The sequence below is a fragment of the Caretta caretta genome, chromosome 11 (assembly GCF_965140235.1).
Source record: "Caretta caretta isolate rCarCar2 chromosome 11, rCarCar1.hap1, whole genome shotgun sequence".
Classification (NCBI taxonomy): domain Eukaryota; kingdom Metazoa; phylum Chordata; order Testudines; family Cheloniidae; genus Caretta; species Caretta caretta.
Genome location: NC_134216.1, coordinates 70048314 through 70072998, shown reverse-complemented (window position 1 = coordinate 70072998; position 24685 = coordinate 70048314). Strand labels below are relative to the sequence as shown.

General features: G+C 46.9%; 1 protein-coding gene across 8 annotated transcripts in view; it reads left to right on the top strand.

Annotated features, from left to right (window-relative positions):
- The window catches only part of MLPH (melanophilin), an 87840-nt gene that overhangs the window by 13951 nt on the left and 49204 nt on the right, over nucleotides 1–24685 (top strand). For 6 of the 8 annotated variants that reach the window (XM_048869903.2, XM_048869906.2, XM_048869902.2 and 3 more), the window contains 4 exons: nucleotides 4564–4699; nucleotides 17308–17529; nucleotides 19137–19273; nucleotides 23705–23743. In XM_048869903.2, coding sequence (XP_048725860.1) covers nucleotides 4590–4699; nucleotides 17308–17529; nucleotides 19137–19273; nucleotides 23705–23743 — 508 coding nt within the window. In that variant the 5' untranslated portion in view covers nucleotides 4564–4589. The remainder of the gene's footprint in view (nucleotides 1–4563; nucleotides 4700–17307; nucleotides 17530–19136; nucleotides 19274–23704; nucleotides 23744–24685) is intronic. The other 2 variants (XM_048869909.2, XM_048869904.2) reach the window with 2 other exon arrangements.

Here is a 24685-nt window from a genome sequence, read left to right as displayed (position 1 = left end):
CCCAAGCACAGGGCTAGAATTTAAAGGCAAAGAAAGCCCTGGGTCACTGCTCTGTACCCTGGCAGGGACAGACTTAAAGCTAGCCCAGAAAGGACTGAGAACTGAGCCTGGAGACAGGGTTGCAGACATTACCAAGGGCATAGGGAGAGGCCCTGTTGGACCTCTTATCCCGGAAGGGGTTTGTGAGGTCATACACATTGACTGGGTGTGACTTGGCCAGAGGGCTGAGCCACTCAAGACCCACCTGACGAGGGCACCAGCTGACAGGGGACACCCCAAGAAAGAGCAGGTTTGAACCCACCCAAAAGGGGGTGCTCATGAGAGGGAGTGGTCCCTATCACACACCCACAACTATTTTTTCCCTGATTTTTTCATTTTGGGTTATTTTCAAGTATTTCTCTCTTATTTATTGAGAGTTCCGCTAAATTCACTGTTTCAAAATGGAAAAGTTGAAACATTCCATTTGGAACTGGCCAAACCGAATCCTTGCAACTTCTTGAATTTTTTCAGGGTTGTTTTTTTTTAGCCAAAACTATTCACCAAATTTGACCTGAATTTGCCACTTGTGTTCTGAAAAACTTCACCCAGCTGTAGTGCAAAATGCATGTATACTTATTACTAAGCAGGGGTTCAAGGGCGGATGTGGGGGTGGTGGAATACAGCTAAAAGCAAAGAGGGGCTCCCCCTTTTCTGCCTGGCTTGAGTTAGCAGCACTCTCACATACCACCTCATCCTTCATTGCTGTCACGATGAGCGCTCTCATTCCTATTTCATTCCTGTTGAACTATCTCTAAGGCTGCTTAAGTGACTACGCTGAGGATGTGGAGAACTGAAATCTCCACTGCAATGCATGAGCTTTGCTGGGAGTATGAAGGCGAAGGCAGCTTCATTTAAGCAGCCGCAGTGGTATGTGCTACTTTTTCCACTTGCAAGTCAGGTAATTGCCTCGATAGCCAGCCAGTGATGGCCTGACTTGTGTGCACAAGTGTCTGATTTCTGTGCACCGCTGTGGGAATCTTGTGTGTAAAATAAGCATGCAGTTGCACACCTTGCTTTGTGTGCAGCCTTGGGCTCCCATTCTTCTGAAAATCAAGCTGTCAGTTTAGTTCGAGAAGCCTGTTGGTTCCTGGGCTTGATCTACACGGAAAACTTACACCGCCATACCTATGTCTGTCCAGCGTGAAAAAATCCACACCCCTGCCCGACATAGCTATTAGCTGAGATGGCAAAAAAAAAAGCCTTTTTTAAACTGATCTTACAGTAATGCTGTCATTCTGAAGCCTTTGGGGCCAGATCCTCAGCTGGTGTAAACCAGCTTATCCTTCCAGCTTATCCTACATCGATTTACATGAGATGGAGATTAATTCCCTTTGGCTCATCCATGGTCACCAGATAAGTAAAACATCTGCTGACTCAAGTTAATAAGTTTTGTGCATTTTATTCGGACATATGTAAGAGAGGGAATGGGGAAATCAGCTGATGGTCATATTGATTTCATTTTCTTAAAATAGAAGGTTTGTTTGTGGCTTTCATGCTGATGAATGCTCTTGTGTAAAGCTTCAAAATTCCATGAACAAACATTAAAAATATCAACTTCAGCTCGTACGTGCTATTCACTGTCAGGCAATAGCTTTCCCATTGGATTTCCGAGAAAGGTTCATATTTAAAAGTTGCGGCAGCTAACTTACCAGAACTGTATCAAGGAAGATTTTATTTTTTGGCTCCAGAATTCTAGTTCAAATGTCATTTTCATGTGATGCTGCCCTGTCTGACCTCTCTACAGGCACATTGCTGACAAAAATGACATTGCTTATGAAAACCGCAATATTGAGGCCCCGCTAATAAGAAGTGTAGGACCAGTGCAGACTGTTAGACCAACTCTGCTGTTGTCTCAGTTCAGCAGACCACCTGAGCGTGTAGGTTTTTTCCATTGAGCATCGATTTTTCCAATCAACATCGATTCTAGTGAGTCTACTCCAGTTCTTAAAGTTAAGCCTTGTGCTTACGTTCTTGGCTGAACTGGGGTCCCTTTGAAGTCAATGAGAGTTTTACTGATTTCAGTGGAATGAAAATTGGGCAAATGCTGAATGCTTAGTGTTTGGCTCTTGGGCTTAGTGGTAGCTTCCTTCATAAGCAATCCCATTGATTTCCATGGTAGAAGGCGCCACTCGGTAAGAGGAGGTGGCAGAATCTGACCCTATGATATTGAGACATGTTCACAGTCATTTTCAGACGAGGCTCCACGTTGTAAAATAAGGAGTGATCCTCTTCCTGCTGAAGTTAGAAGGGAGCATTGCCATTTACTTGAATAGCAACAAAAGTAAGACCAGGATGTCAAACTTTTCATCACTGTTGGGCAAGCAGTTGGTCATAGATGCCAATTTCAAGCAAAAACATTGCATTCTACTTGATCTCTTGCCCAGTGGGACCAAAAGTTGTGACTGTCTTGTCAACAAAATATTTCCTTCCTTGTTTGAGCAGCGTATGTGCTGTTGTGTTTGTGAAGGGCCTGGAAACTTCAAACAGGCATGTAGATACTCAGTACAGTATGAATAGTTAGAATGTTTTTGGTTTTTTGTCTTCTCATTAATGAATTCAGAACAGAACAGGAGCAAACCAATGTTTGAGAGGTCCTGGGATAATTGCAACAAAAGCCCTTAGACAGGATCTTGATGTGATGCTAATTGTCATCTGTTGACCTGCCGTTTGGATTTATTGGTGCAAAGCCACTCTCAAATCTGCTTACATAATTTGCTGATAAACTCATTGCTCACTTCTGCCAGTTAACTAATTGTTCTTATTGGGCTCCCAATGCAGCTGGACAAGCTAGAAATAGATTCATGGCTTCAAAGGAAAGGCATGTGCTCACCTCAGATATTGACTTCTCCTGAAAACACCGTTTCCACACAAAATTCATTTGAATTTGGATTCAGCTCACCTAAAGTCCTTTTCAGGCCCAAATCCAGTGATGGTTGTTCTATCTGTTGCTCAAAGTGAATTGCTAGACTGAATTACTCTTCCTCTTGCCTGCCAGCTAACTAGCTGTGACAAGGAATTTCCAGCCTGGACTGTAGGAGACTATCTGAAATGGAGGTGGCATGGGTAGAACTCATTTTGGGTGGATGGTCTATGTTGAGAGCATGGTCTCAACAGATAATTCTGCCAGGATTAGAAGTTCTTCGTACCTCTTTAGTGTGTCTTCCTCTTGCCTTAAATACCCAGGGGGAGGGAAGCATATTAAGTAATGTTTTCTCCTACAAAGGAAGAAAATAGATTCCTTTGAATACCCAGAGTATTCAAGGACAGTGCCCCCCACTTGGTAACAGAGAAATGTTTTATTAAGTGAATGAGAAGCAAGGGTGATAATTAGGCCTGTTGTGGCAATCAGATTATTTTAGGTGTTATCCTGCACCCGGTGGCTTGTACTGTGTATTAGGGCTCTTGTTAATAACAAGAGATTTAAACCTTCTGCCTTCAGGAATCACATGCATGCTCTGAAACCAGACTTGTCTTTTAAGTTATGGTGGTGACATTAGTGAATTCATGGTGACAACATTAATGTTACGATGACACTGTTCAATAAGTTGCAACCAAAATATGCTTGGTTTATGTACAAAGCTGGGACCAAATCAGATGAGAAAGAAACAAGCCAATGAACCAGAAGAGGGGAAAAGGTGTTCTGTGACAATTGGCTGCTTACATAAGGCCAAAGCTGGCACCCTCTGTCAAAGGGGCAGCAACACCCTTGTCCACAGATGTTCAGGTCAGGCTAAAGACCGGGGAGCTGCAGTTGACATCAGTTTGACAGGGAAAACCTCTCCCAGTAGGGAGACATCAGCAGGCAGGGACCACATCCAGGACCACATGGCCTGAGGACTGGTTGGCTTGATACCCATTAGCCCTGCAGCTTAGTGTAGAAAATAAGGAAAAGGAGAGACAAGAAGTTGACAAAAGCCACCCTGCTCCCTTTGGAGTCCATGGGGATGACATTTTTTTTCATCCTATAGCTGCCATGGCAAGCAGAGAAGATTCTAGAAGTCCTGTCACCCAAACCCTAAACATCAGGCCTTGACTTGTTTGGGAAATGTTTAAGATGTGTATAGTTCAGGTACACTTTGTAAACAGCCTGTATAAGAAGCATTATTAATGTTAATAAGCATTTTACTCTCCAAATGAAGGCCTCAATTGTATCAGGCTCTCTCAGTATGACTCTGGGCAAAGGGATAGAGCCTTCCCCTAATTCCAAGGAAGCTGTCCATAGGCTTTAGACCACTACAGTGTTACTCTTTGAAGGCAGGCTATGTCAGCAAGTGATTTGCATTGCCACAACCGCCCACCCATTGTACACAATGTCACCGCACATTCCAACCATTGGAATGAACCAACTCATACAGATATTGACAGAGGTGGAGTAAGTTCCTTCCCTCTGTCAATATGAAATACCTCCCAGGAGATGCATGAGCATGTGCCTTGTCTGACAAAGAACATGACAATGTCTCTTTGAATCTAGACTGGCTCTTATATAACCTTACTGATCTATTTCCTCCTGTTCCCATTGTTTAGATCCCCTGACACAACTGCTTGCTAGGATGGGAAGGAAACTGGATCTTTCCAAGCTAACAGATGAAGAGGCCAAGCACGTCTGGGAGGTGGTTCAACGGGACTTTGATCTGCGGAAGAAAGAGGAAGAGAGATTGGAGTGAGTACATTCTTTATGCACACTTCAAGGCTTTGATGACTTACAAAAGGAAATAGCAGGCTCAGATCCCTGAGGTCTCTTTTAACATGAGAACAGACAAAGCCAACAGTTTGAAAGTCTGGGCAAGAAAAAACAGTTTGGGCTTGACCCTGCTGCCAGCAAAGCCAACAGGAGAAAGGAGCAGCCCATTGTATTAACCTAGTGGTCCACTGCATTTGGTTACCGTCTGAAGGGGAGGCTCCAGATACTCAGCGGTGCAAATCAATATAGCTCCATCAGGATCAATCACTGATTTTAAATTAGCGGAGCTACACCAATTTTTGCCAGTAAGTATCGGACCAGAAGTTCAGTACCCTCCCCCCAGGAATGTCATGGGCCAAAGTCTGATTTCAAAGATTCCCAGCTTTCAGTGTATGGACCAAAGTCCGGAATTTGGCTCCATTGCTTTTACTTTTATTGGCAAAAAGAAAAGGAGGACTTGTGGCACCTTAGAGACTAACAAATTTATTAGAGCAGGCTTTTATAAACTAACAGCAGAGTAAATTCAAATACCTGCGTGGTTCTCATGAGTGGGCAGTTTGCAAAAGAGCTGGCTAAAAATAGGTCCACATTTATAACGTTTTCATCTCTTCTTCATTTAAAATTGGATGAAATTTCTAATCCGAGAGGTTTTGCCCAGCTGTGTTCTATAGTATGTATTGTACATCTCAATGCTGCAAAATATATGGTGGGAAAGTTCACTGTACTTGCTGTGACCAGCAGAAATGTCCAGTTCTGTTTTGAAAGAGGAGTGACTAAAAACTTAGTTTTATGTGAACTCGTTATTTCATCTTCTGTGTGACGCTGCACTTCTGCTGACCTTGTTGGCACTGAACTGGTGAGCCTGCAGAGGAGATTGAAATTGACAAATCACTATCCTCTGACCTGCTCTGGGGGTAGGAAACTGATTGATTTCAGGCCTTTGGCTCAAAAGAATGGAATAACGGTGACCGTCTCCTGCCTATGCGCATACTGCATGCGTGAGCCACCCTGGTTTGTTTGTGGTAGGTGTCCCCAGCGAAAAAACCTGGGGCCAAATTCAGTTTGCATAATTAGATACAACTGTGATGGCTTTGAAAAGGGGTTGCATTGACTTATACCAGGGCTGAATTTGGTCGTTTGTGGCAACCTGCTGGGGTTTGTAGTTTCCCTTTGACAAAGGGGACATTTTAAAATGGAAAAAATAATAATCATTAACAGTAATGGGAATCTTCAGAACCAGCATCAGAGCATCTTACCCATGGCCACTGAAGGGTCCCCGCTACCAGCAGCCTCCTCTGGACAGTGTCTAGAAAAATGGGTGCTAAGGAATTTCTCAGAATGGACTTCAGAGCACCTGAGCTCTTGCAGATCAGGAAGTAAAGTCCAGTGTTTAAGGCACTAGCCTAGGACTTTAGAGACCTGGGTTCAGTTCCCTGTGCTGGCACGGACCTCTTGTGTGACCACGGGCAAGTCTCTGTCTCAACATGCCTTTCTTTCCCATCTGAACAGTGGGGATAATTGCACTGCCCTGTGTCTCAGGAGTGTTGTGAGGGTAAATACATTAAAGATTGTGATGCACCAAGAGCAGACCCCCTTCTAACCCAATGCACCAACGGGAGTAAATGGTGAATGGGCAGCACCAATGCGCCCCACACACATCTGGAATGAGCTCAGATTCACAAAACACGTGGCGTTTGAATAGGGAAATGCCGTGTGTGTGGGAGGCAGAGTTTGTTACTCTGATTTTTTTCCTACAAGATCCTCTATGCGTTACGTGGTCCCAAAGGCTGTGCTATGTTAATCATGCAGCTTGGCGAGCAACGACAAGGGCGTTAAAGTAACACAGTTACCTGGAAAGAGACAGGAAAGACTAATTCTGTCCTGGAGAGGGAATTGTTTATACTGTACGCTGAGGTAAGAGAGCAAAGCAGCTCCACCGTGAATCATAAATGTGGGTGACTTCCTGGAGATTCTGTTTGCATTGACTCCTTTATAGTGTCTATAACCATAAAACATGTTCCCGTGCCCATGGTGAGCTGACTTCCCAGCAGTTCAGGAGGGCCAAGGAGGAGTGAATTTATAGTGCTCATGGCAACCAGAAACAACTAACGCCTGCTAGACTCTGACATACCTTAAAGTTTCCCTGCGGCTCTGCCAACAGGCCTCCCTCCGGACTGACAAACTCCCTGTTGTGTCTCCTGAGCAGAAATGGCCAATTACACTGTTGGACAAACTTTTTATCCTGCTATGCCAGGCCCTTTAAATAGGCCCTTTAAATGTTTAGAGTCGGTGAGTTTGATTCAGTGTGGCAGGGAGCAGTGTTTTTTCTTTCTGGTCACTGGTCCTGAAAACCATTTTTGTACCAATTCATCAGCTAAACAAAAGTCTCTCCCATGTGATTTCAAAAGAAGCTACCTTGCCAAATGCTAAGGCTAGAAAGGAATGTTTTAGATCATTTGATGGCTGGGAGCACAAGCTTGCAGAGCCTAGAAACCAGTTGGTTTCTATCGCTAACATTTTTTTATCAGTGCCCCCTTTTTTACCCTGTTCCACAATGTAAGACATAAAAGAGTCCGCCAATGCAATGAACCCTTCATGCTGCCTGGTCACCAGGGGGATGAGATCAGGAGGTTGAGTGTGTTTTGAGGGCTGGCGGACAGGGACAAGGCACCTGCCAGGGCTACAAATTAATACTTTATACTCTAGCACACAGCTTGTTTCTGGTTTAAGGTTGGGCCTTAAAATGAAGTTCTTGCCATTACCATCTTTCTTTTCTTCATGTTGATTCCATCATGACCTTGGGAAGTGCTCACACAAACAAGCTTATTTGTCCTCCATAGTCAGCATTGAGTGGCTGGAGATTTGTCTGTGTGGTCCCTACAAAAACGTCCAGCCTGCCTGTGGTTGTTCATAGTCATGGACCAGGACTCCACTGATGTGGAAGGTACCAGGCAAACCTGCAGAATGGGCATTTGATGGGTGTATAAACACTATCCTGCCACAGCCACTAAGGGGTTAAAAGACGCAGTAGCGATCTCCTCCATGGTGGCTGATTGGCACTAGCTGAGGACCAGGAGGGGGTGGCCAGGGAGTCTGAGGGGGACTTTGCATCAGACACAAGGGGGCAGGAAGCAGCTGGAACCCCCAGAGACAAAGCTCTGAAATGAGTCACTCTGCGAAAGCAGCTGGAGGCCCCTGAAGGTAGGAGGTGGCCCAGGGAAGCGGCAGTGAGTCTGAGGGAGCAGACCTTAGCTGCTCTGTATGGGGTCCCTGGGCTGGAACCCAGAGCAGAGGGAGGCTCTGGGTTCCCTGCCTGCCACCAGCAGAAGGGCAGGAAAAGCCCTGTGGATGCAAGGGGAGAAGGACCACTGAGTGGATCCAGGGTGGGCTGCAGACCTGCCAGAAGGTCTTAGACTGTTTTGTTTGTTGAACTCTTCTACCCCCGAAGAGGTGGGGACTGTAAGTGACCTAGTTGGAGGGCTGAGTCGTGAGAAGGGGCGAGTCACTCCCACTTGGAGGGCCTGTCAGTGGAGGAGACCCCAGAATCAAGAGGCTGCTGCACCTTGCCTGGCCATGAGGGGATGTACCAGCCACTGCATGACCCTTCCACAGGGAGAAAGCCCTCCAGATCTGCTTAGCTGGCCCTGGAGCCTGGCTGGCTTGCATAGGTCCTTGGCACTCCAAGCTGAACTGTGGGGATCACAAGGGCTAGATTGTGCCTTGAGGCATAGCCCTGATTGGAGTGGGGCATATAAGATGCATCACCCTAGGTCTAGCACCACAAGGCACTGCACCTCCGAGACACCCCTCTGAGGCCCAATCCCTACTTCTCCCTTGCTGGGGCTGCAGGGTTGTAATCTGCTGTTGGCCTGTACCAGCGGCAGATAAGGACAGCAGTGCACTAGCCTGGCTGTGCTGGCTGGTGCATGGGAGCCAGGGCTTTGTTCATCCCTGCCCATCCACCTGCTTTGGTGGCTGAGCTATTCTGGCTGGAGCATGGGCTGGGGAACATCCAAAGATCCTCCCATATCCCACCCCCCTGCTTAGGTGGGTAAGTGAACAAATGTGCAGGGGCCCGCTTTACCTCTGAGCACCCAGACCCAAGGTCCATGCACCCCGTTCTGGTGTACAATGGTAATTCTCATTCCTCTGTGCAGACATGTAGCCCATGTGACGGTCTAGCCCCTGGCAATTTACAATTCTTCACCACTGAGGTAGAACATCTGTCTGAATGGCAGAGGCATTCGTGTGTATGGACAAGGAGCAGGGAGACTGCTCGCTCCGGCCACACGCAGAGGGGCAGCTAGAATGGTGCGGTGTCTAAAATGTTCGGTCAGGCTCCATTGAACAAGCTGCCTGCCACAAAGGTTTCACAAACCAGTGGGAGAACACTTCAATCTCTCTGGTCACGCGATTGCAGACATGAAAGTTGCGATATTACAACAGAAAAATTTCAAAACCAGGCTCCAGCAAGAGACTGCTGAATTGGAATTCATTTGCAAATTGGATACAATTAACTTAGGCTTGAATAGAGACTGGGAGTGGCTAAGTCATTATGCAAGGTAACCTATTTCCCCTTGTTTTTTCCTACCACCCCCCACCCCACTGTTCCTCAGAGGTTCTTGTTAAACCCTGAATTTGTGCTGGAAATGGCCCACCTTGATTATCATACACATTGTAAGGAGAGTGATCACTTTAGATAAGCTATTACCAGCAGGAGAGTGGGGTGGGGGGAGAGAAAACCTTTTGAAGTGATAAACACCCATTTTTTCATGGTCTGTGTGTATAAAAACATCCTCACTGCATTTTCCACTGTATGCATCCGATGAAGTGAGCTGTGTAGCTCACGAAAGCTCATGCTCAAATAAATTGGTTAGTCTATAAGGTGCCACAAGTACTCCTTTTCTTTTTACATGAATTCTGTATCCATTTTTACTAGGGTTCATAACGGGGGCTGGTCTAAGCCACAGATCTGACAGGCTGTAGAAATGGGCAGAGCCAAGAGGGGGTTGACTTTCTGATATTTTTCAGAACCTCCTCGCTCAGGTTTGGGTTTTGCAAAGTGAAATCCCAACCTGAGGCGTGTTTTGGATCCAAATTAGAGCATAAGAAAAGGAGTCTGTTTTGTCCGACATGCAGGTGCCTTGGATAAACAGTCCTGGGGCGTTTTGCCCCTTTCCAATACAGAGCTCTAGTTAAGTCAACACAGCCACACGGGCATCAGTGTGATCGGAATCCGTTCCTAGGAGTGCAGTCAAGTGTAAGGTGAATTACGTGAAGAGCTGCACAGAAGAAGCCATTGGCAGCGCACAGCAAGCCCATCAACTGTGCTACGTACTCCTGAGCGCAAACATCTGTTAGCTATTTACATATACACACAGCACGGTCAGAACAAGCCGAGCTCAAATAACTACCCCTCGCCCATGTTGGAAGCACTTGGCTGCCTTACGGTGGACTTGATGCATGCCCATCTCATGGCACGTTGCTCACCCTGGTCTGTAGGAGTGCGCCCATGCAACTTGATGCAGCACCACGTACAGAAATCGGGGAAGTGGTGTGACGGGCATTATTGCCTGAGCAAGTTCACTGTTTTCTCTCGCCATCCGTGCTGCCTTCACCACGGACCTGTCTGTGATAGCTCACTGCTCAAGTTGCAGTGGGGGAGGTTTAGGTTGGCTATTAGGAAAAACTTTTTCACTTGGAGGGTGGTGAATACATTACCTAGGGAGGTGGTGGAATCTCCTTCCTTAGATATTTTTAAGGTCAGGCTTGACAAAGCCCTGGCTGGGATGATTTAGTTGGGGATGGATCCTGCTTTGAGCAGGGGGTTGGACTAGATGACCTCCTGAGGTCCCTTCCAACCCTGATATTCTATGATAGCTTTACCCCTAACTCGAGAGACAGTAGCGTCTTCTCCATGAACCTCCCACCCCTCTCTCTGCTAGCCTGCCCCCAATGGGATGGCTACGGATATCCTTGCAGGATGGACAGCCTCCTCCGTCAGTGACCATAGTGCTCCTCTGCCGATCTGTCAGGATCACCATGGGGTCCAAGACTGGGAAACAGCACGATGTGCCCGACCACCACAGGGAGCGTGCACAAAGGATTCAAGGAACCGCCCCAGAACCGCTGCACCATCCCCTGTGTCTCACTATTCTTTTTATGCCCTACAGAGAGGAATCCTTGGCAGAGTGCAAGGTGGTCCCTTTTAATAGTCCATATTCTTCTTCATAAAAGTGTTCATTTTTAGCACCATATCTTGGCTGTAGAGCAGCAGCAGAGTATTAGAGTAGCACCTAATTGGCTCCAAGCAAGATCAGGGCTCTGTTGTGGTAGGTGCTGTACAAAACACATGGCAAGTGACTGTCCCTGCCCTGAAGAGCTTACAATCTAAATAGATGGCCAAAGGGTGGGAAAAAGGGAGTGTCGTCGTTCCCATTTTACAGAAGGGGAGAGTGAGGCATGGAGAAATCAAATGACTTTTCCAAGGTCACTAAAGGTATATCTAAACCTGCAATTAAAAAACCTGCAACACCGAGTCTCAGAGCTGGAGGTCAGCTGACTTAGGTTCACAGGGCTAAAACTTGCAGTGGAGATGTTTGGGTTTAGGCCAGAACCCGGGCCTACCCCTCTTTGTGGGATCTCAGAGCCCAGGCTCCAGCTTGAGCCAGAACCCCGACAGTGCAATTTTTATCCCCACAGCCCAAGCCCCACATACCCGAGTCAGCTGACCCGAGCCAGCCAGGGCTGTGCTATGGGTCTTTAATCACAATGTAGACATACCCACAGACTGCCTGTGGGTGAGTTAGGAATTGAACCCAGGTCTTCTGAGTGTTCGTTCAAGGCCTTAACTTTTAGAGCTGGGTGAATTTTTTCAATCAAAACTTGAGGCAAAAAATGCAGATTTGGTAATCCCAAACCACTTTGCCAATGTGAGTCCATTTGCCAAATAGTTTCAGTCAAAAAAAAATTCCAAAATATTTTGTTTGAACACTTTCAAAATGAAACGTTTTGATTTTTTTTATTGAAAATGAGTTTGTGTGATGAAATTTCCTTTTATTTTTAGAAAATTAAAGAATGTTAAATTTCAGAGTAGCAGTCGGGTTAGTCTGTATCTGCAAAAAGAAAAGGAGGACTTGTGGCACCTTAGAGACTAACACATTTATTTGAGCATCGGCTTTCGTGAGCCACAGCTCACTTCATCGGATGCATGCAGCTCACGAAAGCTGATGCTCAAATAAATGTGTTGGTCTCAAAGGTGCCCCAAGTCCACCTGTTCTTTTTGAAGAATGTTAAGAGCTCAAAATCTAAAGGTTTAATTGAACCCGACATTTTTTCAATTTGCTAAAATTTTTTTAAAACAAATGTTGTTTTCCCCTGATTTTTTTTTGTAATTCACCATGCACCAAACTCCATTACTCACAGTGCACAGCAAAATCCAATCTCCCTCACTACCGTTCTCCTGAATGAGCAGTTTTTCTCAGCTAAAGTCTTCTGTGTGCGCTTGTTACTGGATCAGAATCTCGCCTCACCATTGCTGCCAATCCAGGTAACTCTCAAGATTGCAAAGGAAATGCTTCAGACCTACAAGGCAGAGCAGAATCCAGACCCTTGATTGTGTTTAGATTTTCAAACTGAATATGAATGTTGTCCTCTCAGTCTTATGTTACCTTGAGTTGGTTGCTCAGTTCATTCATACCAGTTACAGTTTAATTCAACATCGGGTCATTGTACAAGGAGAAAGCCATATGACTTCAGACCTCGATCATTAGCGACAGCAAGGGACAGATTCTGATCTCCGTAACCACCCAGGTAAATTCAGAGCACCTCCATTGAAGTGAATGGAATTGTCCTGGATTTGTGCCAGGGTTAATGGGGTTGCAATCAGGCCCATAGAATCTATCCTGCATTGTCATCTGAGCCCCTCCGGACGCACAGCCTGGGAAGATGGGGGCAAAGGTGTTTTTAGGAACATCTGGTGACAGCAGGGAATGGTTTGCTCTTTGGCTACTGTTCTCCTTTATGCCCAGGCTGGAACAGACTCAAGGCAACCATTTGCAATCCAGAAAAGCTCGATCTCACCCCGCTCTCCCTGAAGCCATCCCCTCAGTATTCTTCTATACCGGGGAGTGGTATGCCAGCCCTATGCCACCCAGCAAACCCTCCCTCTGCAACAGGTATTCCACCACAGGCCTATCCGGCTGTTTTCTGGAATGCCACTGAGGACTTGGGCCTCAATCTGCTCGAGGCTTTTCCCGGTAATTCCATAACAGCCCATGCCAGCCACACCTTCACTTACTCATTCTGCAGAGAATTTAGTAACAAAACAGCTGGCTGCGATCCTGACTATTGAAAAGAATAAACAAAGGCCACGTGGTTCTTATGGGTTTTAAATTGGTTCAGCTGAGACCTGTTATCTCCTTGGCAGGGGAAGGGAGGAGCTGGCAGGCTTTGAAAACAGGAAAAACTGGTCTAGTGAAAGTTTCAGGTCCCTCTGATCCTCGAGTACTGTACACAGTGGGAAAGTTCATTGGGCACAACACAGAGCAATTATTAGTTAACATTTCTATTGGAGTATTACTCAAAGGCCACACTCTGGTTGGACTCCCCTTGTGCAAGGTGCTGGACAAACATAAAAAAGGACAATCCCTACTCCGAAGAGCAACTCTCAGAATGCAGGAGGTGGGCTGCCCGGGTGGCACGGTGTGTTGCCTCGTAGCCAGAGACTTCTGTTCTGCTTCACCTGATGAGTTCTTTCATTCCCTAACCCAAACTGCCAACCGGAGCGCACACATACCTGCAGCTCTTCAGCTCGGATGAAGAATGAGGGTCTGTCTTGGGCACCGATTTCCCTGCCAAAAACCGCCTTTGGAAAGGGCTAAAAACCAGCCCCCTTTCCGAAAGCAGTTTTTAGAAAGTTGTTTGTAAAGCCAGAGCCCTTGATCTGTGTCATAACCACAGGTAAATTTGCTGCTTAACAGAGACACCGATGAGAGAGATTTGGTTTACTAAATATAAAGGGTTTGGGCCTGAGTCGACTCTCACGTTGATTTTTACTCCTGTATGTGCCAGCTAGCGTCAAACAGCATAGCTCCACCAAAGTCGGTGTGTAACTGAGAGCAGGATTTGGTCCACTGACAGCAACTTCTGTATGAAAGTGCTTTGCTCCTGGAAGCAGCGAATGCCAGGGCTTTCCCGAATGAGCAAGCGACGCTGGGGATTCAATTACGTAGACAAAAGGTGGCTGCTGGGGTACTTTTGTAAGTCATCCTCAGTGATGAACAACTTATTGCTACTGTGAACATCACAGGGCCAGAAGCACCAGTGGAATTGCATGGAGCAGGCTCACATTGGGCTAGATTCACAGCTGATCTAAACCGGCACAGCTCCATTCAAGTAAATGGAGCTGTGCTGATTTACACTAAGTCAGAATCTGGCCCCAGGTGACACTTATTACCCCATCCTCCTGGAAAATCTTATGCACAGGCTACCGATGGGCTCTAAGGAGAATTCCCACAGATCCTGCCCTGCGTGCTTCCTCAGGCGCAACCCTGGGCTCTTCCCATCCGTTCCACTACCACCCAATATTGAAAAATGTTCATGAAGTCGAATGGTTTCTTCTTTTCTTCCGAACTGGCTTTGTTGACCTGGCATTTTAATCTTTCTGTTAGTGGGTCGTACTGACATCCATTTATTAACCCCTTGATAAAAGCATTACAATGGTGTACAGCTAGGGTGGCTACCCTGGACGCAACTAAATCTTGTGAGAACAGCTGAGCTACTGAGGTTTCTAGTCCATGTGGAACGGCCGTGTTAACTGTGTTCAGGAAGTGGCAGCTTTCCAGCCCTGCCTAGATGGAAAACAAGCCTTCAAGGACCCTTCCTACAAGTCAAACATGACACTTCTTAATCATAACCCAAAAGGCAAACAAGCTGTGGTATGTACTAGCTAACGCACTGCACTGCAAACAAATAGAAATCCTTCAGGTATTGCCACAGATTTGCCATTAGGACACTGTTCTTGCTCAGCTGATTTGGAATGTGCCTTTACCAACCCTGGCTGCTGCTTGAAACGCAGGCTACGTGGAGCGCTTCCTGCATTGAGGATTGCCAGTTGTCCAGACTGGGTAGCATATCCTAAAAGCAAATGAAATGCTTGCCTCACAATAGACACTTAACAAAGTTCCAGCCCAGATTGCTTTCAAAGCGCACACTGAATTAGACAGCCGTTCATGGGATTGTCATGAGCGTCTCACATGGTTGCTTTCTTCGTAACTGACACGTGGTGTTCTGAGACCTTTCTACAGTTTTTAAACTGTAGATGTTTCATGGACTTTAGTACTGCAGGACTGTGGAATGGGTCCAAAAACTGTAAGAACTGATAGTGAAATCTCGGTTCCCTACCATGTTAATTGTAAATAGAGCACTTTTCAGTGAAGACATATGTATTCAAACAGCTCCTCTTCTTCTAGGTAACAACAGGTATATACTGAAGATAGCCAAAACCCCAATTCACAGCCAAACTCCTATGAATATAACCTACCCGTGAAGCTCCTAAGGGGAGTGGGGAGAATTGAAAAGCAGAAATAAATTATGATTATTTTATTATTTATTATTGTGTGTATTATCTGTATAATCATCATGCCTAGATTCCCTGTTCATGAACTAGGACCCCATTGTGCTAAATGCTCTATAGATAGTCAGCAAAAAGTCCCCAGAGACTTACAATCTAAGTATAAGACAAGAGACAACAGATAGTACAGACAGATCTGGAAGTAACAAGTAAACAATGTGGCAATAGTGATCAGCATGTTTAGGCCGTGGTTTAGAGTTATTGGGCCAGACCCTCTGCTAGTGTAAGCGTCATTGAAGTTCTAAGCATCTGGTCCTACGGCTTTTAATTCCACAGTGGAACCTAAGCCCAATGGGTCTGTTTTGTGGTTTTGGATTCAGCCAAAATCTTGTGAGAACAGCTGATCTACTGAGGTTTCTACTGTTTACAACCAAAATCTTCCAGGGCTACCTGGCAGGATTTCATAGAATCAGAGAATATCAGGGTTGGAAGGGACCTCAGGAGGTCATCTAGTCCAACCCCCTGCTCAAAGCAGGACGAATCCCCAACTAAATCATCCCAGCCAGGGCTTTGTCAAGCCTGATCTTTAAAAACTCTAAGGAAGGAGATTCCACCACCTCCCTAGGTAACGCATTCCAGTGTTTCACCACCCTCCGAGTGAAAAAGTTTTCCTAACATCCAACCTAAACCTCCCCCACTGCAACTTGAGACCATTATTCCTTGTTCTGTCATCTGCTACCACTGAGAACAGTCTAGACCAGTGCTTCTCAAGCTATCTGATCTGAGGGACCGGCAATTTTTTTTCCAATGTGCGCGCACATGGGCAGCCGATGGCTCGCGGACCGGCACTGGTCTGCGGACCACCACTTTCAGTAGCACTGGTCTAGATCCATGCTTTTTGGAACCCCCTTTCAGGTAGTGGAAAGCAGCTATCAAATCCCCTCTCATTCTTCTCTTCTGCAGACTAAACAATCCCAGTTCCCTCAGCCTCTCCTCATAAGTTGTGTTCCACTCCCCTAATCATTTTTGTTGCCCTCTGCCAGATGCTTTCCAATTTGTCCACATCCTTCTTGTAGTGTGGGGCCCAAAACTGGACACAGTACTCCAGATGAGGCCTCACCAATGTCGAATAGAGGGGAACGATCACGTCCCTTGATCTGCTGGCAAAGAGTGTAATGCATTCTGTCACTGTGCTAAAAGTGGCCCATTTATACTCTCAGTTAAATACCAAACATGCCCAACAACCCTTGTCAGCAATGGATTTCAGCAAACCTGACCCATATAGCCCATTTGGCCTTGCACCCAGGCCCGAGCCTAAATCTAATCTGGATCCAGAGCCAAACACTGTCTCTTTGGCCCAGCTCTGCTGGTTTCTAATACTTGTTTCATTAGTGATAACAGAGCAGAGTTCCAACAAGCCATGGGGCTTGGAAAACACTAGAGTGATTTCTAAATGTCATGGAGCTTGTCATGTGGAAGGATGCAGAGCTAAATGAAATTATACTTGGACAAAGTCACACAGGATAAACAAATCCATTAATGGGCCAAATTCCATGCTCAGATACACTGATGGAAATCCAGAGGGTCGCCATTGCTTTCAGTGGTGTACAGTAGAGAGGTATAGCCTAGTGGTTAGAGGACTCCACTGGGATTCTGGAGACCTGGGTTCTTTCTATTGCTGGCTCTTCCACTGGCCTGCTGGCTGACTTGGGGTAAGTCACCTCTCTCCCTGTGCCTCAGTTTCCCCATCTGTAAAATGAGGATAACAATTCTGACCCCTTTGTAAAGCACGTTGAGTTGTAGAGACGAAAAGAGCTGTGTGATAGCAGGGGACGATCACTCCAGATTTACAGCAACGTAATTCAGAGCCGAACTGGGGTTGGTGTGCTTAATGATTACTGTTGAGTCAGCTGGTCTCCCAGCTGAGAGTCCTCAGGGCTGCTTCCAGATTCAACCCATGTAGTGTAGCCATGTCTGTTCCTCGTTTCCTGATGTCAGTGTCTGGCTTTTATAGGGAACTGAAATGCAAGATTGAAAAAGAGAGCACCAAAAGGGAGCTCTTGTCCAATCAATCCCACCTCAACGAGACCCACTGTGTCCACTGCCTACGGCCCTTCAAGTTCCTGGTGAACAGCAAGCGCCGGTGCTTGGACTGCCATTTCTACACCTGCAAGAACTGCAGCCGCTACAACAAAAAGGAGCAAGCCTGGATCTGTGACCCTTGCCGCTTATCCAGGTAGAAGGGCAGGGATCAGCAGCCCCGCAGACGAAGGGGTTTCACAGTGCAATGGAGCTGGAGATGAGAGGCAGTGTGGCCTAGTGGGCGGGCCCTAAGCAAGACACGCGGGAGAGCTAGGTTCTGTTTTCAACTTTGCCACAAGCCTATTGCTGGCCTGGGGCAAGTTGCTTCATCTCTCTGTGCCTCAGTTTCCCCATCTGTACAATGGGGATCATAATACTGCCCTCCTTTGTGAAGTGTTTTGAAATCTACATGTGAATGATGCTCCATAAGAGCTAGGCACTATTATTATGAGTAACCCCAAAGATTAGGCAAAGTAAAGCCATGGTCAAGGATCACAAAGGGTCTCACATGCAAGTTCCCTCTCCAAAGAGTTTTGATGTTGTAGTTGCTGGGCAGTTCCTGTTATTTTCAGGTCATTTTCCTGAACTTTCCAGGGCCCCCTCTACACCTTCTGGGTGCCTAGTAGCAGAGAGCACAGCCTCTCTCCTTGGGTGTGATCAGTGACCCGCTGCAGCTCTCAGCACCTTTCCTCCTGTGGGGGAGAGAACAGAGCAGCCCTGGGCCGTGTTCTCATCTAAATACGGGCACGGGAACTGTCACTGCTGTATTGGCAAAGAAAAGAGGAGTGAGGATTCATTGGAGAGCTCGGTTAGGCCCTAAAGGAGCTGGCTGGAGTTGGACTGTAAATAGGGCCTTTCTGCCCCCAGGAGGAGATGGTGCTATGTCCCTGTCTTTTCCCCTCCCCGTCTTCTGGAGCAATAGGCCCCTCTTCTCCCAGGGTGCAGGGAGGGAATGAACCTTGCACTCCCCAGGCGTAGGGACTCGGATGGTGACGTCCTTGCCTGAGATGCACTATACAAGGAGGCTCCTGGTAGTCTCAGCACTCAATCTGAAACCGAAGGCGCTGGTGTCTCAGAGCAGCTGAGTGGAAGGGATTATCACCCCGGGCGTGGACCCTCTGAAGCAGTCTGTGCTCTGGGATTTGTGTGGGTGTGTGACCGAGCATAGAGTGGGCCCCTTCATGATCTTGTCTTCTGGAACAGGCTGTCAGATCCTTCCGCTGCACACAACCGGAGTTTCCATTGATAACGAGTCATAGAGAGGTTAGACCATTAGTGTTGGGGGAGCAAATAGTGACCAAAAGCCAAAACAACTCCGGACACCCGCCATATTTGTACTGCAGGCAGGGAGCATTTTTATTAAGGTTGAAACTCCAGGCAACATACCACCGCCCTGAAAACACGGCAACTTAACCAATGTGAATATCCCTTTTTGCAGTTACACTTCTATGTTGTGGATGCCCCAGAGAGATGGGGAGTAAAGAGACATCGGAGGCTCCAGGTCCACTATTGTTTACTGGCTCTAAGTGGAAAGGAGGATACATATGTGTGTGCAGGGTAGTACAGTAGGGAAATAAACCCAACATCTTGCCTTTCTCTGTGTCTTCCACTGGGGCCCAATCCAACACTCAGTAAACTAAGGTCAGCGAGAGTCCTTGCATTGACTAGGATGGATCGGATCAGACATTGGCCAATGAAAGCACGACCGCTCTGGCTCATGTCTGTTAGTTACCGCCTCTCTCTCTCTTTCTCTTTGGGCAGGATTGTGAAGATTGGCTCCCTGGATTGGTATTATGAACACGTGAGATCCCGTTTCAAGCGGTTTGGAAGTGCTAAAGTGATGCGGTCTCTCTACGGCAGGCTACAGCATGGGCAGCAAATGAACCCAACGTTGCTAGGTATGGCGAAGGGCTGCACTCCTTTTGATCTGTCTCACATGCGTATTTAACTAATGGTTGTGCAAGTGTAACCCACATGCCTCCTGGGTGCGGTGTTATGTCCCATCTAGTGACACTGAGACCACTTAGAGAGAGAGATTAATGAGTCTGCTCTACAGCCTCGGTTGAGAGCTACGTAGAGCTTAGCGCATGCAGTAGAGGCTCATGCATTTAGCTCTAGAGGTCCCAGGTTCAATCCCCCACGCTGATGAGCGGCGTCTGTTGGTGTTACGTGACTCTTTGAAGATATACAACACAGATACATAAAAACGGCCATACGGGTCAGACCAATGATCCATCTAGCCCAATATCCTGTCTTCCAACACTGGCCAGTGCCAGATGCTTTAGAGGAAATGCACAGAACAGGGCAATTACTGAACATCATCTAGTCCCAGCATCTGGCAGTCAGAGGCTTACATACTAGTACTTATAATAATATAATACCAATTAATGCTAAGTTATTGGTATTTTTTGCTGTTAGTAAATGAGACAAAGATTCAGTTAATTAGGATTCACTTAATTAGCTGCTCTGCCACAGATTTCCTGAGTAACCTCTGGCAAGTCTTTTAATCTTTCTGGGCTTCAGTTCACCAGCTACAAAATTTGGATTGTCTCAAACAGAGACTCAAACTGACTAGGTAAAATGTATCCCTGGTGTAACTCCATTGATACCAGGGATGAATCTGGATGTGTGTGTGTGTATATATATGTGTGTGTCTGCTGTGCATCTATATATAAAAAATATACAAATATGGTGCTTTTATATCAGTATTCTCACTGTTGTTTAAAATATCTCTAAGCCTATAAGTGAGGGCCAGATTCCAGCCCAGGCTAAGGCCTCTTTGCGCTGCACACAGGGACACTAAAGCTGCCCTAAAAGGGTAGGTGAGGATTTTCCTAGGTAGGAACAGCTGCCAGAGCTGTCTCCTCCATAGGCAACGAGTTATATGGGCCCATGGTGCCCGTGCTCCACCAATATTCAGGAACATGGACCCAGCTCCACCAATGTTTGGGCTTATATTTTCAGAGCCGTCCCGTCCATAAGACGGACCGGGGCAACCATTCTCGGCCCATGCTTTGGGGGCCCCTGCACTTCAGAGGGACGCGGGGTCCAGGGAGCCCTGGGGGATTAGCAGGGGGCCTGGCACCGGCAGCAGCGAGAGACCCGGCCCCAGCCTGCCCCACTGTGCTATGCCCCCCCTCTTCCTGCCCCTTCTCTGCCCCGCCCCCCCTCCATTCTTTCCCCCAAGCTCCCACCCAGCCTCTTCCTGCCCCTGCTCCACCCCCATTCCACCCCTTCCCGCAAGCCACCGCCACAACACGCCTCTTTCTGGCTTCCTCCCCCGAGCGACACCTGGCACTGGTGGGATGGAGTGGAGAGAAGCGGGGTGGGCTGGGTCACTTGCTGCTAAGCCCCCAGGCTGCCCTGGACCCTGTATCCCCCTGAAGCATGGAACCCCTCAAAGCGTGGGGCCCGGGGCGGTTGCCCCAGGCCGTCCTATGGATGGATGGCTCTGCTTGGACCCATTCTGGGCACCACCAAAAATTATACAAACCTGGTGCCCATGGTCTCCTCTGAACCCGAGACAGAGATGTGTTGGGTGCAGGGCTGGAGTGCACTGTGATCTGTTGAGCCCGGTCAGCGTAATGACCCTGAGGGTCTTATTTCAAGCCAATGGAAGCTAAAACAGCCCTCAGTTAATTCAGACGCGCTCTAGTTTGGCCCGCAACCGGCTGAAGGGACGGGGTTTGAATTCACCTTCCCCGTCCCCCCAGTCTCCTCTGTGCCATGCTCTGCTCCAGAGCAGCAGAAAAGTTAGTCCTAAGCCAACATTTATGCTTCCTAACATAAAGAAACCCAAGGAGCGCGGCTGCTTTTAAATAATTGACTTCATCCGAGCCAGGGCAGTTTACACAAGGCGGGTTTCTCGTCTGATCGTTTTCTGCACGCTGATAAATGTTTGTATACTGACGTGCCAGTAGGTGGCAGCGTGGGACAGTTTTAAAGATTGACAACACTGTTGCTAAAGCCTTTGGAACAGGTCTTCGGTATTCTAGAGAGTGGCCTGATGGCATATAAACGTTTTCAGTGTGGCAGTCCAGGGATTGGATTTATCAACAAGGCTACCATCAGCATCATATACTTAACTATAGAACTCTGTAACAATTAGCTGCTGCCAACATGATACAGTTTTACTGCTATTTCTGAATGCACACCTTTGAGAACTGGTTCTGTTGTCTATGGTGAGATCGGGGTGGGGGGATTCTTTTCCCACTGTGAGGTCCCAGCAAATAGGATGCACTGATGCCATGGGTGTACATTGATTAAGCCTGAATATCCTTATTCTTTTCCGAAGTCCACTAGTTCATGGAAATACAATTAGAAGCCCAGGGTGTAGATAGTATTTAGTATGAAATTAAAATGATTGCTGGATCTAATGAGCACCGTTCTCAGCAGTACACCGAAAGAGTAAAGAGTATTGAGGTGTTTAGCTTAAAACAAAACAAAGGGAATACTGAAATGAGAATGAAGGATCGTAATTTGCTTAGTCTTTTTTCATCACAGAAGGGCTAGTAATTTTTTATCAATTAAAGTACTGGTAAAATTGGCAGGCTCCTTTCACGGAGTTAATCTTCTTATAATAACTAGCATTTACTATGGGCAACATGATAGAGTAATGCTAGGCCTTTATGATTTGTGCAGCACCCTGTCATCTACCAGACACACTGCTGAGTCCTAGATTCTGCAGGGAATTTACGTTAAGTACGTGTGTTTAGCCCATTGAAACTTAACGTTTGGCATTTGCTTAATTACATTGGGGAATCAGGGTCTTAACGGGTTGTTAATGTCGTCCTAACAGTGCCCATGCCGTGCTTGGCCATGCAGTCCGATACAACCCACCCCAATATATTTATCCGCCCTCCTTTCCATCCCTGCATGATCCCTTGAAAAACATGGGGAAACGGATGAGCCTTGCAGCATGTCATGAGCTTCAGAAGCCCTCCAACCCTTCAGTGGGGAAGTGAATTGGACAGCTGAGTACTGTGCCCTAAGAGCTCTGCTGCCCCCAGCTAGCTGTGGATGGCCTGGTTAGCTCTCACGCCTTGGCTCCTGGCAGGTGCACACACATCACTCAGGCTTTCAGGCAAGGCCCAAACCATTCAGAGCCTTGCTGGCCCCCAGCGCCTGCAGCCTCACCGTGAAATCACGTTGCAGGCAGCACTGATCAGGGCACAGGTGTCGTAGGCTCGCTGCGTGGAGTGTCGCTTCACAAACAAGCCGCCACTTTCTGCCCCAGCTGCGGTTTCTCAGTGGTGTTAAGGCAGAGCCTCGGGTAGAGCATGTTACTGCAACCCGGCCTGGAGATGTCAAGGGCAGCGATAACTGGGGCATGGGCAGCGGCCGAAAGAAAAGGACACAATGGTATGTAGCACTGTTAGCAACCACTGCTAATGGGCCAGCTGGCCAGCAGCACCCCCTAGCTGTGAGCCTAGTAATAAGTGGCAGGCATACCCCGCAGTCAAGCAATATAGCCTTGGTCACTTCCATCTTTTACTTCCCATTGTTTTAAGCATTCTTGTTCTTTTCCTGGCTGAGTCTCTGCTACCTGTCCCTCATGCGTGCCCCACTGTGTGTTAGGTGCTGGCTAAGTCACCCTGAACCAGCTGGCTTAGGTGGGTATCATGCATATTATATTCCATGCCTACTTGCTATGGCTGCTCCATAGACATGCTGGACAGGAAGGGGTGATGGAACGGAGCCTGGTGCAAACTTGGCATGAGCAGAAGAGAAGTGATCCAACTATGCCCTCTCTGAGCTCTTGGAAGGAAGTGGCAGAGCCACTCAAGTGATCCCAGATGTGCCCCAGGAGTATCTGCATATATAGTGCCCATTCATGCCTGCTGTCCTGGGTCCTGACCCAAATCCCACTGACGTCAGTGACAGTCTCCATGGATTCCACTGGGAGGTGACTCAGTCCTGTGGTGATGCTGAATGAATCCCAGTGGAACAGGACCTTTGCCATACGTTATCCTAAGGCCTGACACTGGGAAGTGCCCATCACCCACAACTCCCTAGTCAGGCTATTAAATAAGGTAACAAAACCAACTGTGTGTTTGTTGCAGGAAAGCACTGTGCAGATGTTGGTGCCAAATACATAAAGTGTGAAGTAGCTGCATTAAGCCTTTTAATGACTCTGGAGCATGGGGCAAAATTTCACTGATGTTGAGTCTGGTTCTGACTCCAAACTCATGGTCCAGTTTTTTAAATTTGCTTTTCTGGTTATGCCTTGAGAATGCTGGAGAACAGACTCGAGCTCCTGCTAAGCTTGGCTCTGGAAGTTGCTTTGTGTAACATACCTGTAGAAAGTGTTTATTTTTCTTCGTACTTAGGTCTTCATGACCGAGTTTACAGCTTGCCAGACATCAACAGTAAGTCAGCTTTTTTAATGCCGTTTAAAAGGAAATCGTAGCAGTGGGCTGCTCTGACCACTCAGTGTGGTACTAGTGGAGGTTCCCAAATCTTCTGCTTTCTTGGTTCGTGTGAGCCCAGCCTGTTGTTGTACACTTCAGAATAGTGTGTATCAGGAGGGGCGATGGTAAATTGGAACCTCCATAATGTTGATCCTTTTTCACTCTAACAATTGATGCTTGTTCTGAGACTTCTGTTTTTCCGATTTAAGCTCTGATTCAGCAGTGCTCTTAATCACATGCCTATCTTTAAGCACATGAGTACCTTGCTGGGCCTTGATAATGTCATAACTGGGGGTTCTTGCCAGTGATAATCAAAATTTCCCCAATTCCTATAAATGGGCGTTTTGTCCATCTCGGGTTTGGCTAAAGGGCTCTCTGGGAATAAGAACAGGAGGACTTGTGGCACCTTAGAGACTAACAAATTTATTTGAGCATAAGTTTTCATGAGCTACAGCTCACTTCATCGGATGCATGTAGTGGAAAATACAGTGGGAGATTTATATACACAGAGAACATGAAACAATGGGTGTTACCATACACACTGTAACAAGAGTGATCAGGTATGGTAACACCCATTGTTTTATGTTCTCTGTGTATATAAAATCTCCCCACTGTATTTTCCACTGCTTGCATCCGATGAAGTGAGCTGTAGCTCACGAAAACTTATGCTCAAGTAAATTTGTTAGTCTCTAAGGTGCCACAAGTCCTCCTTTTTCTTTTTGCGGATACAGACTAACACAGCTGCTTCTCTGGGAATGTTACTGTTTGGGGTTGTGGATTATCTGTGCTTTTCAAAGCAGTATTGACTCCCATTGAGAGCAATGGAGCTACTCCTTACAGTAGTATCAGGTCTGGAAATCAAGGGTTGTGATCCATTAATATAGACGGGTTAGCACAGAA